Below are 23,142 nucleotides of genomic sequence, written 5' to 3'. Positions count from 1 at the left end.
AAACATTAACTGCTCATGCATAGGATAGGACGAGCCAATATAATAAAAATGACCATCCTACCCAAACTTATTTATCTATTTAGTGCCATACCCATTGAACTACCAAAATATTTCTTTATTGATTTAGAAAAAACCATAACAAAATTCATTTGGAAGAACAAAAGATCAAGGATATCCAGGGAAATAATGAAAAAAAAACACACATATGATGGGGGCCTTGCAGTCCCAGACCTTAAACTATATTACAAAGCAGCAGTCATCAAAAAAATTTGGTACTGGTTAAGAAACAGAAAGGAAGATCAGTGGAATAGACTGGGGGAAAGTGACCTCTGCAAGACAGTATACGATAAACCCAAAGATCCCAGCTTTTGGGACAAAAATCCACTATTTGATAAAAACTGCTGGGAAAATTGGAAGACAGTATGGGAGAGATTAGGAATAGATCAACACCTCAAACCCTACACCAAGATAAATTCAAAATGGGTGAATGACTTAAACATAAAGAAGAAAACCATAAGTAAATTGGGTAAACACAGAATAGTATACATGTCAGACCTTTGGGAGGGGAAAGGCTTTAAAACCAAGCAAGACATAGAAAGAATCACAAAATGAAAAATAAATAATTTTGACTACATCAAATTAAAAGGCTTTTGTACAAACAAAACCAATGTAACTAAAATCAGAAGGGAAACAACAAATTGGGAAAAAATCTTCATAGAAACCTCTGACAAAGGTTTAATTACTCAAATTTATAAAGAGCTAAATCAATTGTACAAAAAATCAAGCCGTTCTCCAATTGATAAATGGGCAAGGGACATGGATAGGCAGTTCTCAGATAAAGAAATCAAAACTATTAATAAGCAAATGAAGAAGTGTTCTAAATCTCTTATAATCAGAGAGATGCAAATCAAAACAACTCTGAGGTATCACCTCACACCAAGCAGACTGGCTAGCATGATAGCAAAGGAAAGTAATGAATGCTGGAGGGGATGTGGAAAAGTAGGGACATTAATTCATTGCTGGTGGAGTTGTGAACTGATCCAACCATTATGGAGGGCAATTTGGAACTATGCCCAAAGGGCGACAAAAGAATGTCTACCTTTGATCCAGCCATAGCACTGCTGGGTCTGTACCCCAAAGAGATAATGGACAAAAAGACTTGTACAAAAATATTTATAGCTGCGCTCTTTGTGGTGGCCAAAAACTGGAAAACGAGGGGATGCCCATCAATTGGGGAATGGCTGAGCAAATTATGGTATATGTTGGTGATGGAATACTATTGTGCTAAAAGGAATAATAAAGTGGAGGAGTTCCATGGAGACTGGAACAACCTCCAGGAAGTGATGCAGAGCGAGAGGAGCAGAACCAGGAGAACATTGTACACAGAGACTAATACGCTGTGGTATAATCGAACGTAATGGACTTCTCCATTAGTGGCGGTGTAATGTCCCTGAACAATTTGCAGGCATCTAGGAGAAAAAACACTATTCATAAGCAAAGGATAAACTATGGGAGTGGAAACACTGAGGAAAAGCAACTGCCTGACTACAGTGGTTGAGGGAATATGACAGAGGAGAGACTCTGAGGAGAGACTCTAAACGAAACTCTAATGTAAATATTGACAACATAGAAATGGGTTCAAATCAAGAACACATGTGACACCCAGTGGAATCACGTGTCGGCTAAGGGGGTGAGGGGGAGGAAAAGAAAATGATCTTTGTCTTTAATGAATAATGCTTGGAAATTATCAAATAAAATATAATTTTTAAAAAAAAAGGGTGGCTGCTATAAATATTGTACAACTAGGTCCTTTCCACCTTTTTAAAAATCATCTCTTTGGCATATTAACCCAGACATGGTATTATCAGACCAAATGGTATGTATGCACAGTTTTATAGCACTTTGGGCACAGTTCCAAATTCCCCTCTATAATGGTTGGATCAGTGCTGCCAATACTGCATTCATGTCCCAATTTTGCTGTAGCCCCTCCAACATTTACTGTCATATTGACCAATCTGATAGGTGTGAGGTGGTACCTCAGAGTTGTTTTTATTGAGAAATGAGACAAATGAGAATAACAAACAAGATTTAATAGATTTGTCTTTTGGTAGCTTTGAGAAAACCATATGCTAAAAAAATGAGGCAGTAATCATATGATGATTTTAAAATAAAATATAACAAAATTATTTTAAAACTGAATAATGGCTGCAAGCTATATTATTTTATTACTTAAGATGTGTTAAAATGGTAATATTATTTCAATGAATAGGTAAAATTATCTGTATAGATGGTTTTATGTATGTGACAATTATATTTTGAAAAGGGAAAGTTCCTAAGTTTATACACCATTTGGTTAAATGCAGAGAAATTGATAACCACCTCTCTGGAACAACCTTTCACTCAAGTTTTCCTACTACTTAGGACTCCTTTCCTTAAAACAGATGGAAAAGAAAAAACAAACCTCACCCTTCTTGACTCATCTTCTGACTCAGAGATACTGTTTTTATGTATGTTCTGCCAAATGGAAACCATGTTGTTCTTTCCACATTTTGTAAGATGAAGAGAATGATTTTTTAAAATGATAGTTCAAACTAATGCCTATTTAATTTTAGTGAGTGTATCAAAAATAGGTCCAGAGTTCTGAAAGGCTTAAAAATCCACATTAGCTTCTAGTCTGTTATAAAAATCATTACAACCAATCAGGAGGAGACTGAAAAGTAAAAGGAAAATGTTAAAATAAGTTATCTTTTCTCTTCAAAGACTCCTCTAGTAACAGACTGTCAACACATATCTAAGTTCTGGGCAGGAAGGATGAAAAAGAAATAAGTGCATAAAGATGAATTTACTCTTCCAGGGGGCAGCATAGTTAGTTTAGTGGGAGGCAGAGAAAAGAGTCTATATCCTCCCTCACTTATTAATTGTGTGATCCTGGCAAAATCACTTATCCTTTCTCAGGCTGTTCCTTCATTTGTAAAGAGGGGATATACAAGCACTTAACTCGCAGGGTTATTTGTAAGATACTAATAAGATGATGCATACAAAGAATTTAGCAATCTGTATTAAAGTTATTACTTTTTATTAAGAATAGCATAATATGTAGCTGTTATTACTAATTTGCTGATGAGTTGGTCACAGACCACCTAGAAAATTAAAAAACTAAGGGAAGAGGGCAGCTAAGTGGCTCAGTTGCTTGAGCCAGGTCTAAGGATGGGTGCTCTAGTGTTCAAAAAATTGGCCTCAGACACTTCATAGCTGTGTGACCTTGGGCAAATCACTTAACCTCCACTGCCCTGTCCTTACTGTTCTTCTGCCTTAGAAACAATAGACAGCATGGATTCTAAGACAGAAGGTATGGGGAAGGGAGGGAGGGAGAGGGAGAAAGAGAGAGAAAATGGTCAAGCTATAAAGTCAATGAAAATACTAATACTTTCAGAGATTTGAATATGTAATTTAATAATGACAACAGTATTTATATAGCACCTACTATATGCCAGGCACTGTGCTAAATTATTTTAAAATGGTATAATTTATTTGTATAATGTAGCATCAATATTAATATAAGTAAACATAACATATAAGATGAATTCAAGTCAACCATCATTTGTTAAGTGTCTAGTATATGCAAGAGATTGTGCTAATGACTGTGAATTCAGAAACAAAAATTAATCTGTCCTCAAGGAATTTCCATTCTATAAGTGATAAAAGACACACTCATAAATAAGTAAATACAAAAATATCAAGAAGAAGAGAAATAATAACTGGGATGGACAGGAAGTCTGGATTAGTCTCCAGAAGAAAGGCTGGGGACGTGAGATGTGTTTTGAAGGAGCAAGGGAATCAACAAAATATAAGCAAGGAGTGTTTATTCCAGACATAGGAGCACTGGCATAGAAGTAGATGAAAAATAATGTATGGAGAACTGGTAGACCAGTTTGACTGGAATAACGAATTTGAAGTAATATGAAAGAGGACTTGAAAGGTAGGTGATGGCCAGACTGAGAAAAATAAATAAAAGAGATGGGGCAATCAGGAACCACTGAAGAATTTAAAGTACAGATGACAAGGTCAAACCTGTATTTTAGGAATATCCATTGGGCAGCCTTATGGAAAACTGATTTAACAGGGGACAGACTAAAGCAATATGGAAGAGAGATGAAGGTTTAAATTAGAGTAATAGTTATATGATTAAAGAGAAGAAACTTGTGGGAGATGTAGTTGAGGAAGTATAGACAAGACAGCAGTTGAAAGGGGGAAAGGAAGACTAATTAGTCAACTAAAACTCTTGTCCCCTACGGGAATGTCCTTGAGAGTCTGGTTTTTCAATTCTGATCTGTCTTATCTGCAGTACTTACTATAACACAGAAAGCACTTAATAAAGGTTTACTGATTTGATTCCAAAGTTGCAAATCTGGATGCTTAGAAGGATGGTGGCCCTCGGGGTGGGGGGGGGCGCAGACATTGGTTAAAAACATTAAGTTCTACTGAATTTTAAGATACTTACAGGATATCCAGTTGTAAATATCTAATGAGCAGTTCATAACATGGGGTTACAGATCAGAAAAGAGACTAAGATGAGATGTGTGGAACTGGAAATAATTTGCATAAACATAATTAAAAGATGGGAATTTATGAGATCACCAAAAAAGAAGTTGTTAGGTAAAAAAGATAAATGCCTATGACATAGCTTTTTCAGGGCACTAACTTAGGGGTAAGGCCAGCAAAGATACTAAGAAGGACTAGCCAAACAGGTAGTTTGTTTGACAGCAGTATCATGAATATCCAACGAGAGAGAAGAATGCTTAAAAAAGTCAATCATCACTAGATTAATATAGTATTTGAAGAGAATGCCGAGTCTCTCTAGGTGAGGGAGAAAGCAAGACTCATATATTTTATAAAAAGTAAGAGGAAAAGGTGCAAGGACTACTCTGGATTTATTAGCCAGGAAAACCAGTATCCCAGGGCCTCACCTCAAAATACTCTTCAAGCACCCCCCTCCTCCCTCTTCCCTCTTCCCTGGGTTCTTGTGGTCAGACTACCCTCAGTGTTAAATGTACACTTTCCTTATTTATTTTTGCCCTGCTGAAAATTTTTCTGGTTACCATTATAGCTAGTATCTGTCCTACTTCCCTGACTTCAGGCAGGTGTAAAATCATCATATATTATAGGTGAAACAAAGAAGTTCAAGGAAGTTAAGGGGCCTGCCCAAAGTCAGATGTCTCTTAATTCAATATTTTTGTCCTGAGCTTTAAGAATCAATAATCTTAAGTATTATTATAGAAGTATGTAAACATTAGGAGAGAAGCTAAATTTCTTTAATTCTCCCCTCCCCTCCAAAATAAACCTAGTGGAGAGAAAAATTTTTCAAAAACACATGTTCCTCTGAATTTCACATTTCTTTCTTTGTTTTTAAATCACTGGATCTCTTCTATTATATACGTAAACTCAAAAGTAAGGAATGTCTCATTCTTTGTACTTGCATAGAGCCTAGTTAAGACATTAATAAATGCTTTTATCTATTGATTTCCAACTTTTATCATAAGTCAATTTTGTAGGTGTAAGGTAAAATCTTAATTTTAGAAATTTGTACTTCACTTATTTTAGGGTATAATCTTTCATATAGTCATTAATGGGTATCAGGTTTTTGAGAATTCTTATTTATGTTCTTTGAGTACTTATCTATTAAGGAATGGCTCTTGGCATGTATGTAAGTAGGTATTTTAATTTCCCAAATATAGTACATATGAATTTCCTGTATTATCTTGGTGATCAAATCCTTATGAAAGAAATCCAGTGCAAAAATTACTCCTTATCCCCAGTCAACAATGTTCCTTCTTATTCTAGCTATACTGACTTTGTTCATAATTTCCTTATCCTCACTCATAGGATTTATATGAGGCTCAAATGGGAATTATGAAAGGTGCTTTGAAAACTATATGACAACTAACATGCACATATTTGGAGAAAAAGTACTGTGGTCCATTTTATTTTCCCTAAACATGAACTCTATGGCCATCACAAGAAACATTTTATTATGCTCAATTCAGATGTCCTCTATTACCAACAAAGCCATCAGTAAGGCTGAAAATATGAACTCTAATAATTAAAAAAAATTTTAAATAAGTTTGATATCATAACATTTTAGAGCTTGAAACATAGTCATAATATTTTAGAAGCATCAGAGATTATCTAAGTTCTAAATACTTCCTTTATAGATACAGAAATACAGGCCTTGGGAGAGCAAAATTATTTATCTTAGAATATGGGAGTAGAAACACAGAAGAAAGACAATTGCTTCATCACATGGTTCAATGGGGATATGATTGGGGATATAGTCTCTAAATGATTACCCTAGAGCAAACATCAACAATATAAAAATAGGTCTTGATCAATGACACATGTAAAACCCAGTGGTTTTACATGTTGGCTATGGGAGGGGGTTGATGGAAGGGAGGGAAAGAACATGAATCTTGTAACCATGGAAAAATATTCTAAAGTAATTAATTAAATAAAATTTTCTCAAGATAAAAAAATGCCATGGGGCAAAAAAAAAATTCTTTATCTTAGGTAACACAAATAGTAATTGGTAGATTTGGGATAAGAATCCAATCCAATGCTCTTTAACATTACTTGATAAAGCTTCTGGGGGTAAAAAACAAAACCTGCAGCCTTAGAGCCACTAGGGGGCGAAGAACCAACAATTTGAGAACCTCCATCAAAAATGATCCAAAAAATAAAAGCATACCAAAAAATACAAGATTGCCCAAAGTCTCAGAAACGAAAGTAAACTTTATATATCATACAAAATATGAAAAAAAGCAAATCTTAAGTTAACAAAAACAACAACAAAAAACCCCAGTTATTAAACTAAAAGGCCTTGTTGCCATATACTTTGTCTGTGGTCTTTAGGTACTTGAGGACACATCCAAAATAAGAGCAAACAAAATACTATCCTGAATTCTTGAGAAATGTTTCCTTAAAAAACAAACAAAAAACAACCCTAAGAATTAAAATATTTCCTATCACCTACTAAGCTAGTCTTGATGATACTTTGGGAAAGGTAAAATATTCAACATTTTGAAACTCTAAAATAAAAATAACAGACATACAAATTTTTACCATACAAGGGGTAATACAACATGATTATAAAAAAGCCAGGAGATCACCTGTTCTGATCTATCAGTTTAAGGATGAAAAAACTGAGACATCTTTTTCCAAAGACATATCATGAATAAGTAGGAGGATTTAGGATTAGAACCCAATCTCATGCAGGTTATGGGGCCAAAAACCAGTAATCCCAAATATGTGGGAGACAGGATGGTGGATCTCTTGCTCTCAGGAGTTCTGACTTACAGTAGGCTATTTGTTTGGATGTCCGCACCAAGTTTCACACTGATATGGTGAGGTGGTGTGAGGTAGGCCATCAGGTTGCCTGTAAGGGGCAAACTACTGGTCCAGGTAGAAAAAGGAAATCAGAACTACTGTGCTGATCAGTGAGATCCTATTCATTAAAACTCCCTCTACTTACAGCTTGGACAATATAGAGAGACTCAATCTTTCAAAAGAGGGGAAGGAAAGAACCTAATGTCCCTAATCCAATTGCTCTTTCCATCACACTATGCAACCTTAAAAAAGAACAGGTATTATGGTTAATGACATAAAAAAAAATTAACAGTCAACAAGCATTTATTAAGTGCCTACTAGGTCTAAACTATTCTGAAGAGAATTCTTACTTTGATTTATAGATTATCTTATTTTTTTGAGCTAATAGTATGTGAATGCATCAATAACAGCAAATTACAGTATGACTGACTTTAATTGGTAAAATGATAAAAAACCGAGAGTTTGCTTTCTTTATTTTTTGCTACTGACCTTCCACAGATAGTTGTATAAAAAAGGAAGGGGAAGGTAACTCAGAATATGAAATGAATGAATTTTTAAGCACTTCAAAAAACGTATTTACATATGAATTAAGCAGACTTAATCATATAAGCTTCCTATGAAGGCTAAAAAAATACTATTAAAATATGTGCAACAAAAATAGGTTTTACTGGTTTGGTAAATTTTCCTTTAAAAATAAAATCAACTAAATAAGCATTTATTTCCTATTATGTGCCAGACTAAAAAAAAGGTAAAACAGTCTTGCCCTCAAGGAATTTATCTTTTTATTAGGGGGAACTACAGATATACAGATAATTTCTTTTTAAAGTGTTGGGTTTAAGTGTAAGCCATTTAAAAAAGTTATAACGATTGAAATTGTACAGTACTGAGGCTAAAACCATACACTTGTTAGTAGCAATGCATTATATATTCAGCAATAAAAACCTACTGAAGTAACTTCAGAAGAATCTTCAAGAACATAAAAAAAATTTTAGTCCCAAGAATTATGTCAACTTACCAACCACATTTTTTAAAATTAAGTTGAAAATGTGCACTACTGTATAACCCTAAAAGAGCATGCCCCACTCAGATATCTATTCTTTTATCAGGGACCAGATTTTTATGTTTTTGCCAAAGATGTAGGAGAAACTGCTAGTTGTTTGTGTACAAAGAAGGAAAGTAGGGAAAGTAAAAAGTTCAGTTAAAATATGTCAAACCTTATCTTGGCTCTGAAGTCTTCTTAGTAAATATCAGATATGGGGGGCAGCTAGATGGCTCAGGGGATTGACAACAAAGCCTAGAGATAGGAAATCCTGGGGTCCAATCTGGTCTTAAGACACCTCCTTGCTGTGTGACCCTGAGCAAGTCACTTAACCCCAATTACCTAAGTTTTATCATTCTTTTTGCTTTCGAACCAATAAGTATTGATTCTAAGACAGAAGGTAAGGATTAAAAACAAATAAACAAATATTAGATGTAATCAAAATAGGCAACATTTTTGTTGGAAATGTCTTAGAGAATATTTTATTTGACCTATGTCATTATGGGATTCTTATTAGAATAATGAAAAGATAGTTAATTATTTTTCAAAATTTCAAGATTTCACTATATCAAAAAAAAATTGACATTAAATTCAACAAAATCCCAAGATAGACATAAAAATTATGAGGTGGATCTTAAGCTTTGGGCCCAGAGAAATGAAATTACTTGCCTGAGCAAGTTCAGAAAGGCAAAAAGAACTGAGATTCAAACTCAACCTTCTTGGACCTGTGACTAATAAAATGTGTAGGTGTTGACACAAAAGTTAAATGAGAGTGCTACAAAGGCAAATATAAGAAGATATTAAATATGGATAAATAAAAAGTTTACACTTGCATTAAAAAGTAAGTATTAAGATGGGGGTAAGATGGGTCAATATACATTTACTTTAAAAAAGAAAAGATTTTTTGGTGAGCTTAACATAAGTCTAGGTGATATATTTTAGAAAGCACACTAACAATATGGAAAGAGACTGGAGTTGATAACCAAATAAGAATCAGTTAAATTAACTGGGGATGTTCAAGCAAAAAGATAACTTGGAGAAGACATGATATGTATCCTATGCTTGAAGGATTCTGATGTGGAAGGAAGGTTTATCTTCTTATGCTCGGACTTTCAGGGTAGAGCTAAAAAAAAAATGTGGGACTTTTAAGTATAGTGGAAGCATAGCGTACCTGGAGCCAGGGAACCCGATTTGATCTTACCACTTTATGTGTGATCTCTGGCAAGTTTATTTATCACTACGGACCTCAGTTTCATTTGTAAAATAAAGTGGCTACTCTAGAAGACTGGTAAGGCTCCTTCTCATTTTATATCTACCTCTGAATTGAAAAGAAGCAATTTTAGGCTTAATGTAAGGAAAACACTCCTCAACTACTGGCAATATACCAAAGTAGAGTGGGGCAGCCTTGGGAGATGATGAATATTCCCCCTCATTGTGGATTTTCAAGCCAAGGCTGATTTATCAGCTGTGGAAATGTTGTAGTAGAATTTAGTGTTTAGGGATAGGTTAATCTAAAACAATGGTTCTCAAAACATCCTAAATTTTTTTTATCTGCATGGGACTTTAGAAATCATATCATTTTACACAAACAGACCCAAAATAGGTAGAATAACTTGCACAAATGGACAAACAGCAAATTTCTAGAAAATCTCAAAGAACAATCTAAGTCACTCACCAATTCATACATTTTCTGCTAAGACCCTGTGGCAGACAAAGGCAATTAGAATCTCTCAGAGTCTCTCTTAAAATTCCCAAGGACAAGGAATTTGTAACATATCTCACCAGACCTAATGACCAACTGTGTCAAGATCTACCTTCTTAAGAAGGAATTACTTTGCTGGAGTTGGGAGGACCTGGGTTCATATGTAACCTCAAACTCTTCCTAGCTGTATGACTTGTAAAAATGGAGATTTGAACCCTGGACTTCAATCCTTTTGCTAGCTCCCAGAATTCTCTCTAATCTCCCCGAGTTTGAGATCACAAATTATTATTTAAAGGAGCTCTCCGCCTACTGAGTTCTCTTCCTACTTCCGCTTCCAAGCAAACGAGTCTCTCATGATGTAAGTGAAATTGAATGGGCCATTCGGCCCTCCCAGGCACGTGCTTTCTTGCTTGTATTTTCTTAAATTCTCAATCTTTAATAAACCTCATAAAATATAATACTTCTAGCAGAGAGAAACTAATTTTTAACTGCAACAGTTTGACAATTTTAATCTTAACAGTTTGACTTACCATGTCGGAAAAACGAAATACTCTCAATCTTCTGATTCTTTTCTTTACTGATCTTTAGTTCAGCCTTTAATAGCTACTGCCTAGAAATTTTTTTTTTTAAGCCACGTTTCTCTAGCCAAAGTAAGAATACAAGGTTAGAAGGTTAGAATGGCCAAGCTATTAGATAGCTCGGCTCGGCCGGCTACTTCTGCCTGCCTGCCTGTGTTCCCACCTCTGCTCCAGACCTGTTTGCTGTTTGCTGCTCACCTGGCCCCCGGTTCGTTCTGCCTGCCTGTTTCTGCGCCTCAGACCCAGACAGCTCATCACCCAGGCTGCTGGTAGCAGACCCAATTTCTTCAGGATCGAAAACCAACTGGTAAAGAAAAAAAAAAGGGGGGTAATCTTCCCTTAGGCTAAGATTAGCCTCCATGTGGACTGGGGGGCAGGGTATCAATGGAGAGGAGAAAGAAAGGGAGAGAAGAAAGAGACTTTTCCAAACAGGAACTTACAAGCAATGGGCTATTTAAAAGGATATCTTCTGACTGTTCTGGTAATTTCAATGATTTCACCTGGATGCCAGGGGAAAAAAATTCAGCTTCCTGCAACTCTTTAGCTAACTTTGGGGAGGCAGCTAGGTGGCTCAGTGGACTGAGAGCCAAGCCTAGAGATGGGAGGTCCTCAGTTGAAATCTGGCCTCAGAGACTTCCCAGCTGTGTGGCCCTAGATGGGTCGCTTAAACCCCATTGCTTAACCATTACCAATCTGCCTTCTGATAATAGGCATCTAAATGGATAAAAACCCAAGGAACTTTAAAGAAACTGGAGGTTATATTTTTAAGGCATTTCAGACTCCAACGTTTTATAAAAGTCTCTGTATTCTATTGCATTTACTGGTTGCTTTAAGATTTAACTTTGTGATTTTTACGTTCATATATTACTGCATTCAATATTATTATGTTACACTGAATCATTTTAATGTACTGAGTTTTAACTACTGTTATATTCTGTACTGTTGCTTTTCTCCTATAACCATATTGAACAAATATTAAACCCACATCTAAAAACAGCCTTTCTAATTTTGACTTATAAATTGTCACATAGAGGATAGATGGACTACATCAGACTGGTTACAATTGTATAACAACCTTTGGAGGATTTAATGTGCTAAATATCTCAATTGATTTTAAGGTTTTTTTAGACATGATTTTTAGAATTTTCTTAACAATCTCTGGTCATTTTTGCCTGCCCCTAACATGAGGTGTGAGGCCCATTCTAGTAGCTGAAGTGAAATACAGTTATATAACCCCAGCCTCCCCACATTTCTAAATATGTGAATGGAATTTGGGCAGTTAATCTCAAGGCATTTGTACCCCTAAAAAGCCTCCAAAAAAGGAGCATCTCACATTTATACTCTTCAGCTCACTACCGTACTTCCACCAGAATGATATCTAGATTTTTTTATTATGTTCTTTACCCAAAATAAGTTTTACTTTGTTTAAATACCAAGGTTGAATGATTTGCTACGTTTGTAAAAACTTGTGACAAATATCCATCAGTTCATAGGCTTTTAAAAATGCCATATGTAAAATATGATAGTGTGTTTGTTTGCTTTTGTAATTAACTGGGCTACTGAGAATTTTGGAGATACTGATATCTACATATTTGTAATACTGTTCTTTATGAAAAAAAACGAAATCTTGTAACATTCATTTACTCATACTCACATTGGATCATGGCCAGATATGAAGAGGAAAGGGATCTCATTTTTGGTGAGAAAGCCTTGCATTCTATATTTTCTTAGCTGACACAGCGTTGTCAATGATTATAAGCTACATTTTTATTTTTGAAACTCTTTGATTATATTTTTCTTGCATGTGCAATATACTGTTAAAGTTTTTATTTTATTTTTCTCTCCTTTTTTTATTTTTGAAGCACATGTCACCAGTATTAAGATTTTCTTTAACTTTTTGATTTAGCAGTAATATAAGTTTAAAATACATTTGCTATAATAGGAATGTCAATGCATGCCCCAAAAGCTTGAGACTATAAAAATGATGCCACTAATTATTTAAAAATTTTATGGGGGGGGGGAGGGGGCAGCTGGGTAGCTCAGTGGACTGAGAGCCAGGTCTAGAAACGGGAGGTCCTAGGTTCAAATCTGACCTCAGACATTTACTAGCTGTGTGACCCTGGGCAAGTCACTTGACCCCCATTGCCTAGCCCTTACCACTCTTCTGCCTTGGAGCCAATACACAGTATTGACTCCAAGACGGAAGGTAAGGGTTTAAAAAAAAAATTATGGGACTTTACTTAATGATTCTGTCTCATTCCAGGACAAGATATACACAAAAGAGCCATTGCATAGGGCCAGAGATAAGCCAATCCAGGACAGATTGATGCACTTCCAAGCCAATACAAAGGTCTTGAACCTAGTGTGAAGACTCGAGGTTGCTATGTTTAACATTTGTTACAGCATAGGCCTTCCTTGGGTATCCACACTCTTCGTGAAAATACTTACAGACGAGTATCCCAAACCTTGGCTCCTACCTGGTTCCTATAATCTGGTCCCTTTTCTATCTTTCATAGTGTGCAAACTTTCTGTAGTCCCGGCTACTGACTGGGTAAATGTATCATTGCTTAGATAGCATTTTATTGGGCCCTGATTTAAAGACCTATTATAGATTTATTTTTCCTTTACTTAGAATTTTTACACATAAGACTTTGATAGTCTATATTTTCATTCAGAATTTTTTTTTAATTTGAATTTTTCTGATGTCTTTTTAATTTCTCTTGCCAGTTGATTCATATGCCTCATAACTCAGCCATGCATTCCTAAGTGATCCCTGTGTTTTTCAATCACCCTCAAGATGGGGAAATGTAAAAATATTATTTTAAATTGCAAAGTTTAAATTCCTTTTAAGAAAAATTTTAGGTAAAGAAAGATGCTACCTCTCTGAATCCAGGAATTGAACTGATGGAGAAGACACCATGAAGAAGCCTCCAGACTACAAGCTGCACAAGAAGATTGAGAATGAACTTTGGGTGTGGTTGACTGAACATTTATTTGTATCTATACTTTCATACCAAAGGGGACTGCTCCCTAACTGGCCTTTTGTCAATGCGTCCAGCAATTATTGGTTTTGTTTTTTTGGGTTTTTTTTCCTCATCCTCCAATTATTGTAATCTTTAATTGATTATGTTTTCATGATCCTTTGGGGAAGTTGTTCTTCCCAAATGATCATACGAGGAAATGTAAAAATGGAGATTTGAACCCTGTACTTCAATCCCCAGAAGTCCTTGGCCACTTTCCAGAATGCTTTCTAATCTCACTGAGATCCTCACTTGGGCGAGATCAAAATTTCTATTTAACTGGCTATAAAAGCCTACTGGGCTCTCTTCCTACTTCTGCTTCAGAGCACAGGCAGCTCTCTACCTAGCAGGCAAGATGTGAGTGGTTGTGAATGGGCTCTCTGGGCCTAGAAACGTGCTTTCTTATTCTGTATTTTCTTTAATTCTTAACCTTTAATAAACCTCATAAAATATAATACTTCTAGCAGAGGAAATAATTTTTACCTGCCACAGTATGCCGATTTTAATCCTAACAGACTCTGGACATGCCATTTAACCCTGATTGCCTAGCCCTTGCCACCCTGCTCTTAAAACTGAAACTACAGAAGATACGGGCTTTTAAAAAAAGGAATTACTTATATCCTTTGGGTTGCGTTAGCTCCCATGTTCTCCCACCAAAAAAAAAAAGTGACTTGTGTGGATTATATCTATTAATATTTATCACATTATTAGTAAGAGTTTAAAAAATATCAGTTCATTTAAAATATAAATAACAAATTCATTATATAGTAACACAATTTGGAGGAAATTATATTTTACAAAACAAAAATTTAGATAGAAAAGTGGCAGTTTTACATCTTTGAAAATGTAAATTGCAAATTGCTTTTGCACCATCATCGCTAGGGTAATCATGGTTGTTCCATAATAAACCATGATATTCTAAAGTTATTCAATATTTTGAATATTTTAGCACTCTTGTGTTTGTTACCAAGTATTCCCATAAAAGATCTTTGATTAGCTGGTGCTGATACTGGATGAATACAAGCAAAGCATTAAGGACAGTCATAGCTGTAAATTCATAAATTTGTTATGGCAAAAATCAGTTTTGCAAACTAGGTGTTAACTCAAGACTTAAACTTCATCATATTCTCTTGAAGGAATAAAATTGTAAAAAAAAAGCAAAAAAGTGTCTTATTATGAAAATATGTAGCTAGGTGGCTCAGTGGATAAAGAACCAGGTCTGAAGATAGAAGGACCTGGGTTCAAATATGACCTCAGGCACTTCCTAGCTGTAGGACTCCAGGAAAGTCACTTAACCACAACTTCCTAATCCTTTCTGCTCCTCTGCCTTAGAACCAATACTTAATACAGATTTTAAGATAGAAGAATGTTTTGTTTTGTTTTTAAGATTTAACTTTGTGGATATCCTAAGAGATCAAGGATCTCCAAGGGTTCTTATACCACACTTTGTGAATTGCTGGGCTCATCTTTACAATCCTTTCCAGCTCTGAGACTGTGATTCTTTCCATTATATCACACTGCTTTAGAGTCTATGACTAGGAAGGGTGAGATTCAATTAGTATTTATTTGAAAAACAAAGCTTCAAGTGGGAAGAAATTTAGGGGAAAATTAAAACAGACAAGATGGTGATTTAAAGCTACTAGCTGAGAAGAATGTTACTGAGTTAGCCTCTACAGAGAGGGCAAGATTCAGACTGGATGAGTACCAATTTGGGATTCAGAAAGTACTAGGCCTGTGTATTAGACTGGCTGGCCTGGTAATGTAGGTTCAAGATTATAATGAAATATGACAATCACAGATTATCTGAAAGTCAATAAAAGGTTTACTTGGCCATGACAGGGATGTTTTAGCAAGATAGAACTGAGTTAATGGATGAAGCTCTCTTCTGTCTACAATGTTCTAGACACATTAGTGTCTGGTTGGAATCCCTGAGAGAAGCCTGGCTTTTTCATCCCCAATCCAACAGGAAACTATAGCAATGACCTGAGTCTTAAGTCCCATAAACAAATTACTAAGACTTGAAGACAGTTTCAGTATCTTTTAAGAATACCAAAGTTGTGTAGAGCATTAGAAAAACTAATCCAATCTAGGTCTCAGGGCTCTAGAAAATACTGCTTACTTCTACCACAGCTGGGTTCTAAGAAAATCTAGTAATGAACATTTAGATCACATTAAGTAAAAACTAAATTCTCTATACTGGTCAACTTGTACTGAAATATATATCAAGCCTTCTGTTTTTTAAAAGATTTGCAATTTTCTAAATAGGTCCCCTAGGATCCTTCTTAAGAAGCTAGAACCTGGCACCATCATTTGGTCTGGTGAGATATGTTACACATTCTTTGCTCTTTGGAATTAGAGGGGCTGTGAGATTCTAATTGGTTTTTGGCTGCCAGAGACAATTGTGTGGTAGAATGGAAAATTTATTAACAGGTTCTAAGATTTGCTAGTAATTTGCTGTTTATTGATTTGAACGGCTATTTCCCCATTTTGGGCTAGACCTGTTTCTATAAAATAAGATGATTCCTAAAGATCCTTGTATTCTATAAATTCTATAAATTTGTGATTGTTGAAGAATAGGATAATCTCGACCCCAATCTTCCCCTTTGCTTTTCTTAGGAAAAAATAAAGTATAAGCGATAAAAGAATCTTTTTAAAAGTCCTGATGGTACTCGTCAAGAAATCCAAGCTTTCCATAGCCATAAAAAAATCCTCAAAATCACTAATGAGAGAAACTGAGGCCTACTTTATTCCCATCCGATTAGCAAAGCTGACCCAAAAAAAGGAAAGAAAGAAAAATGACAAATACTAGAAGGGTGGCAGGAAAACTGGCGTGGTGGAGCTCTGAAGTCCATGCCAAAAATTCACTAAACCGTGCCTATCTTTTGATTTAGCAGTGCCACTTACTTGGCAAAGAAATTAAATAGAAAAAGATCCTATATGTACCAAAATATGTATAGTAGCTTTTTTTTTTTATTTTGAAACTCTTACCTTCTGTCATAGAATCAATACCATGTATTGGCTCCAAGACAGAAGAGTGGTAAGGGCTAGGCAATGGGGTAACCCCAAGTGACTTGCCCAGGTCCACACTGATAGGAAATACCTGAGGTCACATGTGAACCCAGGACTTCCCATCACTAGGCCTGGCTCTCAATCCACTAAGAAACGGTGCTGCCCCCCCACCCCTTCCAGTAGCTTTTTATGTGGTGGCAAAGAACTAGAAATTATAGGAGTACACCCATCAATTTGAGAATGGTTGGGCAAATTATAGTACATAAATGGAATGAAATACTATTGTACCATAAGAAATCTAGAAAGACCGTCAGAGAAACCAAGGAAGATTTGTATGAACTGATCATCGTAAAGTATACCGATCTAGAAGATAATTTATAGTTAACATCAACATTATGAAAATTAATAATTTTGCAAAACTTAAGAACTCTGATAAACCAGGATAGAGGTCTGATAATAATAAGGCTAGGAGACAGAAGATGGACTAACATATAGAAAGAAACACACATTTTTGAACACGGACAATATGAAAATGTTTTGCTCGATAATGCTTTTAAGGTTAAAAGTGGGTATTGTGGAAGGGGAAGTGGGTAATGAGGAAAAGAAAAAAAAATCCTAATGAAACATATTTTATAGAGGTCATTTTAGAGGCAAACCAGTATAAAAAAGCTCTCATGCTTACTGGGGGCCTTGTTTGCCCTAAAGTGTTAAGATTTACAATCAACTGTGCTATTGTTTTCCCTTTCTAACACTATTTGCGAAGGGATCTCTATAATCCATTTCCATCTCAGTTCTTTAAGAGTGTGTTTCTTAGTTCCGAGAACATGAAGAGATTACATAAGCAGAATACTAGTTCTTAATTCATTTGTTCAGTATAAAAAATTAGGAGTCTGGTTCCAAAGCATTAGGTGTACAAAGATATATACAATACAGACCTTGCTCTTAGAGAACATATTCGTTCCTGTGCTGCAATCTCAAAGAGGTATCCACTTGCACTCTGCAATCCATCCTAATTCTTCCACTGATCGGTCAATCTATTGCCCAGTGCTGCTTGTTAGGTTTTCCTTATCTTTGAAAAAACTTTCATTTGATTGACATTCATTCAAATTAGTATACATATTTCTTCTCCCTTTTACAACCAAACTCCTAGAAAGTCATCAATACTCTCTTATTATCCATTTAATATTTATTATCCTTTGGCCTCAGTGCTCTCTCAGATGCTAAGATCCTTTAATTGCTAAACTCAATGGCTATTTCTTAAGATTGCTGCAGATGATTCGATAACTCTAGATTAAAATAAAAATTCTTCAGTTTGGCATTTAAGGTCTTCCAAAAACCTGGTTCTAATCTACCTTTTTAGGTTCACTCAATACCATCCTTTCTTTCAGTACTTTCCCTTTCAGCCAGACGGTAACATTTCCCCAAATTGCTTTCCCTCACCCCCAATCTTCACTTGCTTGTTTGAGAATATTTCTACACCAAACTGTGAGAAATATTCTGTTCCTTCCTCCCACGTTCATATACTCTTCTTAGCTCAAGCAAAAAATTAACACGTTCTGCCCCATTCTTTTTCCATTTCCCTTCCCTTCTCCCCCCCCCTTCAAGCCCCCAGAATCAAACCAATACCCAATGGTGCTCTGTTGTTCACAATAACTACCTCACTATTCTTTGCAGACATTAAGGTTATATGGGGATATTTCTTCTCCCCTCATTAAAAAGTTAAAACTGCATCATATAGCTCCCTCTAATTGTACCCATAAATTTACCTTTCTAGATTTCCCTGAACTCTTGTGTTTGTATTTTCAAGTTACCACTCAATCCTGGTCTTCTCATCAGAAATGTTTACAAGTCTATTAAAGGGTCATTCCTAGAGGATTTATCAGTTTTGTGATATTTGGTTTTAGGTCTATATTCTTATATTCTTTTGCCCTTAGGAATATTGGATTCCATAATCTTCACTTGGTTATATAAGGTGCTACTACTACCAGGTGCTGCGTATTCCTGACCAAAGTTCCTTGGTACTTGGTTTTTGTTTGAAATTATGGAAACTCAATTTTGGCTAATATTCCTGGATATATATATATATATATATATATATATATATATATATATATATATATATATACACACACACATATATACACACACACACACATATACATATTTTTGGGGGGGAATTCTTTCAGGAGGTGATTTGTGGACTTTATCTTCTTATTCTAAAAAGATATGGTCAATTTTTATTTATTATTTTGAAATACAGGGGGTAGCTTTATTAAAGCTTTTAGGAAATCCATTAATTCTTAAATTCTCTCTCTTTGAAATGTTTTCCAGATCACTTGTTTTTGATATTCAATATCTTATATCTTCTCCTACATTTTCCAATCTTCTATTTGGTTCTAATATTTCTGGGTCTCTTATGAAGTTATTGATTTGTTCAATCTATTCTAATTTCCAGGGAGTTTGTTATTTAAACAAAAATTTACCACTTCCTGGTCTAAGATTTTTATTTTTCTAATTCTTTCCTCAAGTGCTTTTACTTCATTAAAAAAAAATTCATTTCATTTATTTTTAGGTGTTTACATAGTCCTTGAGGAAAATCTATTGTTACCTTTGAGTTTCTGTATGTTATTGTTACCCAGGTCTTTTCTTCTAGGCTAGATTTCTGGGCATCATTGATCCACAAAAGTTTTTTATTCTGGTGAATGTTTTCTTTGTTTTTCTTACCTCTCCTAAATTTCCTAAATTGTGGCTTTATTGCTAGGGCCAGGTTCATCCCATGCTTCTGGATGGGGTGGTGGCAGTGCTTGGTCTTAGCCTGGGTCACATGGATTCCTGTACCTACCTTTACCTGCCAGGGTTAGGTCCCACCCCTCCCCTAGACCTAAAAAATTCAGTATTGAATATTCAAGGTCCTTTAGAGTATCTCAGGACCTCAGAGCTTATAGGCAATACAAAAAAGACACTGGCCACTGCTACTCTTGGTGGCTTCCAAGGTCCCTACCTGCTGTGGGTTTTGGACCACCCTAGGGTTTTCTTGGGGATGTCCTCTGCTCTTGCTGTCTCTGAAAGAATCTTATATTACTGCCTATAGGAATCTTAATCATTATTTAGTCTGATGCAAATTCCAGTTTTTGCTAGAGTAAGAGGGTTCTTGATCAGAAGTCCACTTTTGTGTATTGGTACAGGTTGATTCCAATGCCTGGAATATGTCATTCTCATCTCTGCCCCTTCTTCAAAGGCTCAGCTTAGGTAACACCTACTCACCTTCTGTGATTCCTCCTAATTTTAAATGCTCTTTGGCAATATAGTAATAAAGACAGAATGCTGGACTTGTGATCAGGAAGAATTGGGTTAGAATTTTACATCAGACACCATACTTATGGAACCAGTCAATCACCTGAACCTGTTGAGCCTCAGTTTCCTCAAGAAGATGAAGGTCATAATAATTAAAAAGAGTTGCTCAGGGGCAGCTGGGTTGAGGATTGAGTGCCAGGCCTAGAGAAGGAGGTACTGTGTTCAAATCTGGCTTCAAGACCCTTCCCAGCTGTGTGACCCTGGGCAAGTCACTTAATCCCCATTGCTTAGTCCTTACCACTCTTCTGCCTTAGAACCAACACCTATTATTGAGTCTAAGAGAAGGTATGGGTTTAAAAAAAAAGTTGCTCTGAAAGTCAAATGAAAATATGAGAAACAATTGTAAACCTTAAAGGACCATATTAACATTAGCCATTGTTATTATCTCTCCTCAAACTATCTCATATTAACTCTGGGTATACATTAAATGTCTCTAGTAGAATGTAAACACTTTGAAGGCAGAGACTTTCATTTTTATTTTGTATTCCAAGATCCTATTGTAGGATGGGCATTTAAATGCTGGCTAAATGGAAACTAATAGGGGAGAAAGAAATGTGCACAAATAACTGAGGTAAGTGCACAGGAAGGTCAGACAGAATACTCTGAGGAATATGAGGAGCAATATGGGAGGTAGGGTAGAAGGAAGGAAAACTATCTTGCAATTAGTTGATGATCTTTTAATATTTCCAATGTCAAAAATTGACCCACCCCCCCATAAGAAAAAATTGAGATTCTTATTAAAGGAGTAGGAAGGTATTAGTAAACTTTATTGGTCAATGAAAGTCTTCTGACTCCAAATCCAAAGCTCTTTCCATGAAATATTCATCTGTCAGTAAAGTCATGTCATTCTCACTTCAAAATAAAATACTTGCTGGTGAGGCCCTGTATTAGTTCAAAACCTGAGATAAGAAAAAACATACAACAAACAGTAGTAAAAGATTATAGTAACTTTATATTTGACAAAAATATAGATCCTAGGACACTGGGATCTATATAAAAATTACAATTTTGGCAAAAACTGTTGGGACAACTAGAAAATAGTTTGGCAGAAATTAGTATAGACCAATACCACCTTTCACTAAGATAAGATCAAAATGGATACATGATCTAGACATAAAAGGAGATATCTTAAGCATATTAGAAGAACAGGGAACATATTACCTTTACTATTTATGGATGGAAGAGGAATTTATGAGTAAACAAGAGATGAAGAGTATTGCAAGATATAAAACGAATAATTTTGAGTACATTAAACTGAAAATTTTTGTAGAAACAAAACAAATGTTGCCAAGATTAGAAGGAAAGGAGAAAATTGGTGGAAAAAAATTTCATAGTTTCTCAGGCAGAGGTCTCATATCTAAAATATATAAAGAACTTTGTCAAATATACAAGAGTAAGAGCCATCCTCCAATTGACAAATAGGCAAAATATATGGACAGCTAGATCTAGGATGAAGAAATAAAAGTCATGTTTAAGTACCTGAAAAAATGCTCTAAATCACTAGTGTTTAGGGAAATGCAAATCAAAACAATTCTGAGGTATCCTCTCACTCATTAGATTGGCTTAAGAGACAAATGTTGGAGGGGATATGGAAAGGTGGGGCCACTAATAGACTGTTCATGGAACTGTGAATAGATCCAACCATTTTGGAGAGCCTGGAAACAGAGCAATATCAATACTGGGTCATTTCCTTTATATCCAAAAATATTTATAGCAGCTCTCTTTGTGGTGGAAAAGACCTAGAAATAATCAAGGGGGAATTCATCAATTGGGGAATGGCTCAACAAACTATGGTTTGTTTTTGTTTTTTGGCCTTTCTATATATCCCCCATTTAATATAGTACCTGGCACATATAGGGGCTTAATCAATGCTAGTTGACTGATTCAAAACGCATTAAAAAAACTGAGAATGCTTAAGCTACCTGATTTCCCAATCCAGAAGGGAATAGCTCTTGTCAGAGGCACCATGGGGAAATCACAGTTCTGGCAGTAACAGAATAGCCAGAACAAATAAAAGATTTGAATTCTAAATGGTTTTATGCTGCCATTACTCAATAGAGCTTGAAGGCATTAAAGTCACTGATGCTTATAACAACTGAAATTATTAAATAAATGGTCAAAGAAGATGGAAGTGTATGTAATTATCATAGAAATTTTTTTCATCCAACTAATATTAAGGTTTTGGCATCAAACTTGGGTAAAGTTAACCCATCATTACCCAAGGACAGCAGTTAAGTGAGACACTATAATATGCAAGACCAGATAAAACTGATAAAATAACAATAATCCCTAAAGTACTAAAGTAATTTTAGTCAAGATTTCCATCTTAAACTACTTCAACTTTTCTACTATCTTACCTATCTATGGTAATTCTCCTCTTTCCCTAATCCCATTACTCATATTCACTGGCCATTTCCCAGAATTTCCTTTGATAGTTTGTTAGAAAGTCCTTGTGAAAAATGAAGTAACAAAGAAAGCCAAGAACTCAAATCTTGATTCGTAACAGATTTATTCCAAAGCTCCAGGCACACATGGGATCCTCATTATCTAGTTAGAGGCTGGACAAAAATCAATTAGTAGACTGTGTTAACTCATATTGCTACCAAATAACTGCTTACTGATTTAATGATCTGTGCCTATTGGATATTATCACTACATCAAACTAATATATATACAGAGCTTATTTTTGTATTGATAACCATAACGCATAGGTACAGAATTCCCGCTCAGGCATTGGTTAGGCTCTGAAGTTCTTTCCAGTTCCTAAATCTGATATACATAGGTAGAAATTAATCTTTGTGTGTGTTTTAGAGAGACAACCTCACTTTTTATAGTCAAATAGATAGGGCCAATATGGCAGGCTTCCAGGTATAGGACCTTCAAATTCTTTAAATTTACAAGATATTTGTTGTTCGTTAGTAAATTTTTAATTTTATCAACTGTTAATAGGAATATCAAGGCAGAAAAAGATCCTTTATACATGTCTACATTAGTAAATATGTCTCACACTTTTCTCTAGGACAGGGGAGATGGATGCAGGGATTAGCAGTAGTATAAACC

General features: G+C 35.4%; 1 protein-coding gene across 3 annotated transcripts in view; it reads right to left on the bottom strand.

Annotated features, from left to right (window-relative positions):
• PPP3R1 (protein phosphatase 3 regulatory subunit B, alpha) overlaps positions 1-23,142 on the bottom strand; it is a 131,021-nt gene that overhangs the window by 28,884 nt on the left and 78,995 nt on the right. For 2 of the 3 annotated variants that reach the window (XM_056813911.1, XM_056813912.1), the window contains one exon: positions 10,898-11,003. The exons of the other annotated variant lie outside the window; for it this stretch is intronic. In XM_056813911.1, the coding sequence (XP_056669889.1) occupies positions 10,898-11,003 (106 nt within the window). The remainder of the gene's footprint in view (positions 1-10,897; positions 11,004-23,142) is intronic. 3 annotated transcript variants of the gene reach the window in all.

This window comes from Monodelphis domestica, chromosome 1 (assembly GCF_027887165.1).
Source record: "Monodelphis domestica isolate mMonDom1 chromosome 1, mMonDom1.pri, whole genome shotgun sequence".
Taxonomy (NCBI): domain Eukaryota; kingdom Metazoa; phylum Chordata; class Mammalia; order Didelphimorphia; family Didelphidae; genus Monodelphis; species Monodelphis domestica.
This window is presented reverse-complemented; position numbering and strand designations above follow the sequence as displayed.